The sequence below is a fragment of the Miscanthus floridulus genome, chromosome 15 (genome assembly GCF_019320115.1).
Source record: "Miscanthus floridulus cultivar M001 chromosome 15, ASM1932011v1, whole genome shotgun sequence".
NCBI classification, from domain to species: Eukaryota; Viridiplantae; Streptophyta; class Magnoliopsida; order Poales; family Poaceae; genus Miscanthus; species Miscanthus floridulus.
This window is the reverse complement of record NC_089594.1, coordinates 68,796,943-68,808,086: the sequence shown is the minus strand read 5'-3', so window position 1 is coordinate 68,808,086 and position 11,144 is coordinate 68,796,943. Positions and strand designations below refer to the sequence as shown.

At 45.9% G+C, this 11,144-nt stretch overlaps 1 protein-coding gene across 3 annotated transcripts; it reads right to left on the bottom strand.

Moving 5' to 3' along the window:
- Window positions 1–853: 853 nt before the first annotated feature.
- Window positions 854–11,144, bottom strand: LOC136509583 (two-component response regulator ORR42-like). Of its 3 annotated transcripts, none has more exons than XM_066504337.1 (4): window positions 11,013–11,144; window positions 2,224–2,364; window positions 1,536–1,755; window positions 854–1,198 (listed from the first exon to the last, which is right to left on the bottom strand). In XM_066504337.1, exons 1-4 carry the CDS (start codon window positions 11,066–11,068, stop codon window positions 1,013–1,015), a joined length of 603 nt encoding a protein of 200 aa, XP_066360434.1. In that variant the 5' UTR covers window positions 11,069–11,144; the 3' UTR covers window positions 854–1,012. The 3 variants fall into 3 exon arrangements, with proteins under 3 accessions (XP_066360434.1, XP_066360435.1, XP_066360436.1); XM_066504338.1 differs by lacking the exon at window positions 11,013–11,144 and adding an exon at window positions 3,106–3,141 and having other exon boundaries at window positions 2,224–2,602; XM_066504339.1 differs by lacking the exon at window positions 11,013–11,144 and adding an exon at window positions 3,106–3,135.

Genomic DNA, 11,144 nt, shown 5'->3' with positions numbered 1-11,144 from the left:
TCTGAGGAACATCTTTAACAAGTGGTTTGGAGAGATCCCTCACGAGCACTTAGACCCACCACGTTAAAGAAAATTTGAGAAAACCCCAACCCTTTTGATGGATTTTTCAATATGCATTGATTCCTTAACTTCTCGGTGATGATCTTTGGGTAATAGCTTCTAAGCAACCAAGGGAACTTATCTGCAAAGTTTGAGATTTTTCGGAGCTCGTTCGAATTTATTTCGAATTTTTCTAGGAGGAATTTCCTCTGATATCTGCGCAAACCAGCCTAGGCCGGTTTGCAAATTGGCTTAGGCCGGTTTTTCGACTTGCTCCGATTGAGCTCATTTTCCGTGGAAATCTTCTCGTGTTCTAGGCTCTCTTACCAAGTTTCAAGTCCATTTGAAATTGTTTGATTGGTTTTTGACTTTTTTCTTCTCCGTGGGATGAAATCTGAAAATCAGCCTGAGCCGGTTTTGGAAACCAGCCTAGGCCGGTTTCCAACCATCTCCATTTCAGATGATTTGTGGTGGAGATGTTTGTCACAATGTCTTAATGTTCTCCACCAATTTTCATAATTTTCCGGTCGTTTGGTCAGTTTTTTTGTGTTTCGAGCGCTTGGTTGGGCGGTGTTGGGACAGCGGCCGAAATCGAAAGAAAATTGGATTTAGGCTCCCAACACTAATTAATGCGTGTTGGGCGGTGTTGGGCGGTGTTGGGACAGCGTCACCTGAAAGACAAGACAAAGGCATGGAAACAAGCTAAGGAGCAACACTAATTAATGCGCGCGCGGAGTGACAAGCCCAAAGGTCAACCCCAACATAATCCATAGAACGGGATAAAGATCAGATTGTCTTAAAACATAAATTATCATAGAAAGTATCCAAATTTGTCTTAAACTATTACAACTTGAGTTCTCGCCCCAACAAAGCATAACTGCAACCTATAAATAAAGCAACAAATGCGAATAATCCACAAACAAATATTATGAGCTAGCTGCACTGCTGCATCTGTTGTTGCTACAAGCTGATGCTAGCCGCTCATGTTCTTCTTGCTAATGACCACCTCGAGCATAGACTGGAGAGTCTCAAGCTTCACTGGTTTGGGCACAAACACATCAGCACCAGCTTGCATGAATGCCTCCTTTCCACCGAAATCTGCTGAGACCCCAACAATCTTCACCTCAGTAGCTCCCATGGCACGGATCTTGGCCACAGCCTGCCAAATGACCCACCAAGAAATTAAATTTTTGTCAGTTATGAGTCTTACTTTTGATGATTCTTAAGTTTACATTGTATTACTGGGGCAATCAAAAGTCTACCGTAAAAAATAACTGAATTGGTTCGCTAGCTTCATATACGCTACAAGTTTTTTTTTGTTATACTTTTTGTAACAAAATACAACAAGTGAATAACTGATAAGTAATACTACTAAGATGAAATGCTGGAAGATTTTTTTTCTATAACCTCTTGAGAAACTTGTGAATAATGTTCAGGAAAAAATAACAGGAAATAAATATAAACCTACTAATATTATCCAGTTGAAATATATATACCTCAGGGCCCGACATTATGGGCATATCCTTATCTGAGAAAACAATGTCGAATGTTTTCCCTTCAAGGAAAAGGTCAACAGCTTCTTTCCCATTCTCAACAGCAATAGCCTCGCAGTTAAGTTTGTGCAACATATGCATGAGAATCAGACGATCAACTTTGATATCCTCCACAACTAATGCCCTTGGGGCAGACCCTTGGTTCCTGGATGCCATGAAGATACTGCAAACAAAATAAGGAAATCAATTTTAATACTACTCTTCATTTCCTGATACTATCAAGAAGATTAAGCAAAATCATAATATTCTCTACTTAATTACAGCATCGTACATGTATTAACGGCAAAACATGTTTATGTCTTACAGTAGATTAGAATGAGACATTACAGTAGTCCACAGAACAATGGCGAAGACAACAATGACTGCAGATTAGAATGAATGACATATATGTAGATTAAAAGCTCCGACTCCGACTTCTTCGGATACATGTACTATAGTGACATGCTGTTTTTCTCTCTTCTCCTAAAATGAAATAGGAGCCAATAAAACCACCATTTTTAGATTCACCGGCTCCTTGAGCCATGCCATACAAGGCTTGATACTGCAGTATACTAGGTACGTGTCTAGACGAACTGTACTATATTCTAGAGAAAATATAAAAACAAAGAGAAGGAATTCAGGACCAACGAACCTTGACTTGAGATGATGATGATGCACACGTATCTTTCTTTTCTTGGTACTCGGCTGCCTCTTTGAGTGCTGCATATCACAGTCGCAGGCCCATTTTATAGGCGAAGCCAAGGCTGCCCAAATCTGAAAGATTTTCCTGTAACTGCTTGAAAATAAATGAGAATCAGAAATCTGATATGCTCAATTAATTCGCTCCTCGTTCCAGATCAAAATGCAAGATCTCACGCCCCTTGGGAACTGACACGTGTATATATGGCATGTAGCTATTGATGAATTCACTCCTGGCCGTCGCATTTGAATCCGCCATGGCAACGAACAGGCCGCTGGCGCATGAAATCAAGCTATAGCCATTCTTCATTTGGCTCCAGTTTTGGATGAACCTGGGGAGATTTTCTCATTAAAATTTTGACTGGATTTGTGAAGAAAATGACCGCTGGGATTTCAAGCATATCAAAAGAGATTTGTTTTTTGCAAAGATGCAGATTTGGAGAGTGCCTTGGGACGATCTGCGTCTTGCATATACGTGTTGTTATTCCAGGCAAATCCAGCAGGATGGTGCCCTGCATCCTAAATTTTGTTTGGTTTGATTCTTTGCCTGGCCTTATCTTCTCGTTAGGTAGTACACACAGATAACTGGTTACCACTCTTCGAGAAAATAACAACTGGTTTGCGAAATATTAGAGCGGGACAAGGAAATTACAAATGCACTTATGATGGTGATACTCAAGCCAAACGATTTATGTACATAAATATTCAAATACACATCTTGAAATGTCGTTTTCACTATTCATGTACGCATTCTGACCAAAAAAGATATTCAAATACATTCACGTTAAGAAAAGGTGCTGACAGCTTAAAGTGAACTGAGCATAGCTTAACTCACAAGATTCCTTGTAGGATGGCAATCTTACCAGCGGGTGCAGGTACCCGCGGGTTTCCTACTCGATGATATGGACACTTGGGCGCGTTTAGTTGGCCGGAATTTGGATGTGCAAAGTTTTTATAGTGCCAGATTCCCTACTGTAGCATTTCGTTTGTATTTGGTAATAATTGTCCAACTGTTGACTAATTAGGCTCAAAATGTTCGTCTCGTAAAGTACAATCAAACTGTGCAATTAGTTTTTAATTTCGTCTACTTTTAGTATTTCATGCATGTACCATAAGTTTGATATGACGGGGAATCTTCTTTTTGCATAGTGCCAAAGTTGGAAACTAACTAAGGGCTTGCACGAATTGTTGTTGTTTGCACTGGGAAGACACAAATATTATTAGTGTGTGCGTATATATCTCAATTATTGAGTCCATGGGACCTTAAATAATAGGGGAAAACTGGAAATCAAGATATATATATTACCACAGAGGGACTGATCCGTGTTGGACGTAGCCTTGTTCGTAGAGTATGATCGGGTGCCGAGAGCAAAATAACAAACCCATATCGAGTAGAGGGCACAGACCAGGGCGTCGGTCCCGGAATTTTTTTATATTTTTAACCCTTTTTTAAAAATTATTTTCAAATATGACACTGTTTAAGTTTTAATTTCAAATCTAACATTTTTGGCCGTGCCTATTGACCTGGCACGGCCAAATGAAGCCGCCGCGCCATGCATGGCGGCGCGGCGGACGTGGTGACGTGGCGATCAGCCGGGCCTGGTGGCCGGCTCTGCCACGCTAACCTCCATGGCGGGCACAGCCACGTCGTGCCCCCTGGCGCGGCCAAGCCGCATACAAGCGGCGCGTCCAGGCTCCCTCCCTCCCTCTCTCTGTCACTCCTTCTCACTCTGACACCCGACGTCCGCCTCCCGCGCTCGCACCCTTTTCCAGCTGTGCTCCGGCACTGTTGGGCCGCCTTCCCTCGCTCCCCTCTCCTCCCCCACCCTCCCTCCCTCCCACCTCCCGTTTGGGGCACCTCCAGGTGCCCACGCCGCTGCCGCCCGGCCCTCCCTACCTCCTGCCCCCAAGCTTCTCCTCGACCTCGGTCAAGGTATTGATGCTACGATTTGTTGTTTGAATGGTGGATTCAAATATTAGGATTGGTAGCTAGGATTTGGAGGAATAGTATATTTTTGAGAAATGGGTACTTAGGGTTTGGAGGAAAAGATTTGTTCCATTTTCTCTATGTTAAGGCTAATTAGTTAATTAGAACTATGGGTACCATGTTTAGTTTAAGGTAAATTTTTGTTCCTAAGTGTAGGTTATATTTTCTTAGTTTTAATTCAAATGGTTCACCTTTAGATTGTTTTAGTATTGTTTTTTTTTTGTTTTTCATTAATTTGTGATATTTTGATTGGTGTTAAATTACAACCGTTTTGTTAGATGCAAGACATGTATTGGGAGGAGTTTTGGCGCAAACAGGGCCGTCCTAGAGAATTATACCTCGACGTGTCTAGCAAAGATACCCCCGTCCCTCCTGACCTCCCTGTCCCTAAATGTGACTGTGGTTTCTTGGCCGACGTGTTTCAATCAAGACATCCAGACGCAGCTGCGCGTTTCTTCTACACATGCAGTCGTTTTAATATAAGTAATTGTTTTTGTATCTTCTTTTCTTCATTTGTGTTAGTAGTTGACTAATATTTTGTTGGAATCTTGTTGTGTAGGACCATGAGAGGTGGTTTTTCTTTTAGTGGATCGGTGTCCAAACAAGTTTGATCCAAGCTACCTCCTTTTCGACGATTGGTGGAGAGGGAAACATCCACGTGAGCACTTCGAGCGGTTGGTTCCACCTCCCCCTAACCCCCTGCCAATGACGGCTAAGGAGAAGCACTTAGCCGCACTTAGATGATTTGAGGAACCACCTTTGTGCGATTGCGGAGATCGAGTTGTGATATCCCCTTCCAATTCGTTGGAGTTTGTGTGTCCCAACAAGCACAGGTCTCGTTGAAGTCTCCCCCTCCGTACTTGTCTTCGCCGTATCCTCTCAAAGCATCCATGTCCCCTTGAGTCACTTCTTACTCCTACACTTCCCTACCTTCATTAGCTCTGGATGTGGCACGTAGTCCAAACCATGATAAGGGGGCCACTGTCGGGTCAAGGTACGGCTCGAAGCTCCTCTGCCATATACTGACGGTGTTCGAACGAAGATACAAAGGTGACATATATGGCAGACCCTTGTAGTCATATCCGCGGACCCTGCAGGCCGTGATCATGTGAGAGCAAGAGGCATGCATGATCTGAGAGACGTTGCAAGTGCACTCTACTTTGTCAAGATCAACTCGGTAGTTTCGTCCACCATAACGTTCGTCGTCTAAGCTTGTGCCACCCTTCCCCCATACACTAAAGGCATGTCGGGCAGGTCCATACGGCTCGGCGGTATACTGCTTGGCCAATTCCTCAGCCTCATTGAAATATTCTTTTGCGGCCTTTCCAAATGGCCCATCCACAGCTAGATTACTCTGTGAAATTTTCTACCTCTTGACAAAATATTCGTTGCACCTGTGAAATAAGAACTCAACGATTCTGAACACAGGCAACGATCGAACTCTAACAAGTTGGTGGTCATGATGTCGTATCTGAAACCGTCCTCATCATATGCTAACGCCCACTTAGGCTGTTCCATCTGTCCCTCTAACCAGGCCTTGCCCTCTCTGTTTAGCATTTTGTCTAGTTCTCTCTTTGTCTCCTTGAACTGATGCTCTGTACGTACACAATAGAGAGACTTTACCTTGTCAAGCCTTTACCTTGTCACAAACCTCCTTCTTCCACTGACGCCGCCAGAAATTAGCGGCAAAATGTCGCATGCACCATCTATGCACTAGAGGTAGGAACCCTTCGATATGTTTCTCGGCAGCATTAAGTAGCTCTGTGTGTCGGTCTGAGGTCAAACATATCATGCGAGACGGGCCAAGGACGTGCACACATAGATGCCACATGAACCATGACCATGATTCATTGTTCTCTCCCTCTGTCAAAGCAAAAGCCAAGGGTACTATCTGGTCCTACGGATCAACAGCAGCCGCCATCATCAAGACGCCCCTATACTTTCCAGTTAGGAAAGTCCCATCAACCACTACGACTGGCTGATAATACTGAAATGCATGTTCCGTCTGCGCGAATGACCAGAACACACGATGCAGGACATGCCTCGACGGGTTCATGAAATACATCCCTCCGGTGTCTATAAACCATTTCAAGCCAGGGTTGTAGTGAGACATTGCACACAATATTTGGGGAACCCTGTTGTACGCTTCCTTCCAGCTACCCCAACGAATCGTTAGGGCAATCTGCTTAGCATGCCAAACCTTTCTGTACTTGACGTCATACTTAATGAATCCGTATATGGACTATTGTAAGGAAGACACCAAAATGTCGTTATTGTTATCAACAAGCCCCAATATACGATGGGCAAGTTAACGTGCAGTGAGCTACTGATGATTTTCCTTCCCCTTATTTGATAGACAAGTGTGGGGCTAGACCACTTTAGTTATCCCCCACTTGCCATCGCTCTGTCTCTCTCTCTTCCATGCATTTAACCTCCAAAGACAACCTGCCTTTCATGTCACATTGTACCTCAACTCCTTGTTAGAATGAGTGACGGTGTATGGCCTATGGTGATAGACAGCATAGTCCTGAAGGAAAAGCTTCATCTCAGACATTGTATTGAATATCATCCCCTTTTCAAGGATTTGATTCTCATGGTCATACAATGATTTCCTATACATCTGCAGCCCTATATCATAAACTGCCATATCTGTCATGCTGACATCCCTATAGTTTGGAACGCCACTAAAAGATATGTTCATCGACCTTAATTGCATAAGCTTTGTCGCTGTGTAGGCCTCTGATGGAACGTACTGTTGTGCTTCGCTAATTCTAGCCCATGAATCATAGGAGGTACCATCCTCTTACAAATCTGTGACTAGTCTTCCCTGAGCCGGCATAGCATGAAGTACTTCAGTTGGTACTGGTATTGGCATAGCATTAACTGGTACTGGCATAGCATGAACCAGTGTTGGCATATCATCTCTGCCTCCTTGGTCATTGTCTGAATCCTCTAAATCACTGCTAACTACATCACCGATCATGTCCTTCTCCTCCTGCTCCTCTTCCCGCTCCAACTCGTTCTCATCGAAGTCATTGCTTATAAGGACTACTGAGAACCGCGCGCCTAGAATCATCGACTACCATTGGTGTTGAATGAATGGGCTCCTGCGTCAACTGACCGTCCAAATCTATATTACCCGGAGTTGCTTCCCCATCAACCCCCATTCTTGTTCATTGCCTCCAACACCGCCAATGGACAACCCTTCTTGGACACCCTACATCATGTATCCATTCTCCACCATCACCTCAGCCATGGGCACATTGGAACCTTGGATCATCCTATTATAGAGGGACCAGTGAGCATGGTCGCGCAAGGGCATCAGGTCGTAGTGTGCCCTAGTCTTTCCACTCTCAAACCTCCTCTTCAGTTTGAAATCACCACCAAACTTTATATTCAAACGGACACAAAGGTCGTTGTCCTCAAACATACCATCTTCTTTCCTAATATTTTCTCCGTAAAAAACTCGGACACAACAATCCATCTACAAAAGCATTTAAGGAAACTTCATCATGTTATCGAAATCGTCGTACCACGTGTAACTAAGTACCAACACTAATAAATACTATATATACTAACTACAATTACTACTACAAACGAACTAAACATTAACTACCTAACCAAACCCTAAACCCTAAATCCTAACTAACAAAAACCTAGACCCAAACTACCTAACCGAACACTAAACCATAACTATACTGCCACATACAACCTAAACCCCAAAAACTAACTACCTAACTAAATTAAATCACAACCCAACCTAAACTAAATCACTAACCCTAATCAGATCATTCAAAAAATAATCACCAATATCATGAAATCGAGGGTCTTCGAGGGAGAAAATACCTTGGCAAAGACCGGGGACCTTTTGGGGGTCACCGCAACCGACGGAGAGGGCCGCTGGCGGCCTCACCGGTCGGCGGCGGTGCACGCACGGTTGGACAGGAAGCGAGGGGGCGCTGGCGACCCAGGGGTTGACCCTGACCCTCTGAGCATGGGAATGGGGAGAGAGGCAGTGATGGAGGCGTAGCCGACGGTGGAGGGCCCAAGGGCAGGGGCGAGCGCGACGGGGGGGGGGGGGGGGGGTGGCGGCGCTATCGGGTAGGCGGCTGGCGGCGGTGTTGGGCAGGGATGGGCGAGACGGACAGAGGAATAGAGAAAGTGAAGAGGAGGCCACGGCCGCGGGCCTGTGATGGGCCTTGCCGCGCCGTGCGGGCTGCACGACAGTGCCGTGCCCTGATCTGCGGCACGGCAGCGCCTGCCACGTTAGCGGCCAGCGGACCTTGTCGCTGCCACGGTGGCAGCCCTGCCGCGCCGCCATGCATGGCACAGCAGTTTGATTTTGCCGCGCCATGGCAATAGGCGCCAAAAGTGTTAGTTTTGAAAAAAAAAACAGTATCAAATTTGGAAACAGTTTTAAAAAAGGGGTAAAAAAACCCAGTCCGGCGAGTCCCGGGAGATGTCAGCGAAACGGACATTTTCCCATCGGACAACTGTATTAATTAAGGTCCAGCAGGTAAGTAAAAATCAGATAATGATAACTTGTTAGTGAGCGCCATCTCCGGAGTGAATGGTGAGAGAGAAGGCGAGGTGTCCGGTGCGCCAGAAGCGATCGATGTCCCCCTGTGCGACACCCGCTCTGTCCATTAGCTCAGCCCAGCCGTTGGTGAAAACCAGCCTATGGGCGCCGTACCGTTCCATCCGCACCTTGTGCACGTCACCGCTCGGCACGGCGATGTCGAACCACTGCTGGCAGACACACTCATCCGGCCTCTACGTGATATCCTCTCGGCAAGAACTGAAACGGACGGAATGCAAACAAGAATTAATTTAACAGACGTTCTAGCATGTATGATTGCCTATGGTTAACAACTTTAGGCCTTGTTTGCTTCCGAGCTCCTAAAACTTTAGTTACTAAAAAGTTTTAGACAGTCTTTTAAAATCTCCTAAAAACTGTTTGGTTCTACCTCCTAAAACTGACTAAAAGCAATAAATGCACTGGTAAAAAGACCATGCTGCCCTCCTCCTTACCCCCTCCTCCTCCTCTGCATGCGCCTGGTACTTTCATCACCTGCATGACGTGATGGGGTAGTGGGGGTCCAGGATGAACTTTAGGAGCTTTTAGCAAGGGGTAGAGCTCCTAAAGTTTTTGGACCCTCCTAAACTTTTTAGGAGCTTTTAGAGGGAGTGTTTGTTTCTTTAGGCAGATTTTAGCTTCTAGAGTTTTTAGCAAGGGGAGCCAAATATGACTTAAGAGCATCTCCAAAAGTTCCCTAAATATTCCTCCTAAAAAGTCTATGTTTTTCAATTCCTAAAAAGGTTTTAGAAGAAAAAAAAAAAGTAACCTCTAATAGTTCCTAATATTTAACTTCTAAAAAATCAAATGTTAGTCCCACTTGTGTATATACCAACACATATGCAAAATGCAGGCAATCAGCATTCATGTCAAAAGCACAGGCTATCTGCAGGCATCAGGCGGCAGTAGCCGGCAACAGCAGCTAGCAATCAGCAAGCAGCCATCGACGCTACGCGGCCATCAGCAGGCAAAGCCTGTTCGCTTGGTCGTAAACGGTCATAAATTTCTAGCCAGAACAGTATTTTTCTCTCACACCAAACCAGCCAACAATAAATAATCCACGATCATCTACGGCCTGCCGAACAGGCTGAAGAGCCATGGCGGCCCAAATCCAAAGCCACGGCCGGCCACAGTTCTCAAATCCACATCCACTGAAGCCTCCGCAGCCCAAGCAGACAACTAAGTGAGATATAAGAAGGCAGCAGCGATTTTTAATTTCCATTAGTGTGCTCACCACGAGCCACAATTCTAAAGATTTAGTTCAAACAGAGCAGCTAGAACCACAGACATGACTGCCGAAACTGAAAAGAGTAAACTTTCACTCAATTGCCGCTAGAACCCACCGTCCAAAAACCACAAATCCAAACCACAGACATGACTGCCTAAACTGCAAAGAGTAAACTTTCACTCAATTGCCGCTAGAACCCACCATCCAAAAACCACAAATCCAATTCAACAATCAAACCAAGAAGTGAATAAGCCAGGCCCTGCCATTGCCGAACCTAACTGTTCCCACAATCAACCCGGTCCCCGGACCTCCAACAACCACCACGCCCAGTCGGCTACCAGCTTGGCACAAGCACCCCTAAAAACCTGAGAACCGAACAATCCAACGACACGTGGCTCCAACAAGAGCGGCGCCTGAAACTAGACATGAGCGGCGGGGAGGGTCTCTGGTCACGAGGAGCCACGCACCTCGAGGACGAAGCTGACGGCATTGCCGAACAGGGAGCGGCACTCGGGGGGGCACGCGTGCGAGGAAATCCGCGACGGCGTCCTCGAGCGGGCACGAGACGGCTGAGACCAGCGCCAGGAGGTCAGCGCACTCCTCGCCCCGCAGCGTGCCCATGGGCGCGTAGGTGGATGGCTTCGTAACTGCCGCCGCCGCCGGAACCCTCGGCGGCTCCGACGGCGAGGTGCCGGTGCCGGCCTCGTCGTCCTTGTCAGACATTGGTTTGATCGGAGAAAAGCGCGGGACTCAAGGTGCGAAGGTGGAAACCGCGCGGGAGAAGGATCCGCGCGACTCAAGAGCCACGTAAAGTTACGCGGAACTCGCTCAGTTTTTCCAAGTGTCTAAATACTAGGAGGATGGATTATGAATTGGAGAGATATTTTTTCTTATTTTTCTAAAAACCAAGTATTAGGAAGGCAAATAGAAAACTCTTGGAGATGCTCTTACTTGTTAGAAGTTAGAGCTGTTATTACCATCATCTCTGATACCCCGCCGTGGAACATCTTGATGAAAGCTGATCCTACGCCAAGCCTGTGCGTTGGGGGAGCTGGTAGGTCGCTTGGCGCAGGGGAGACGATT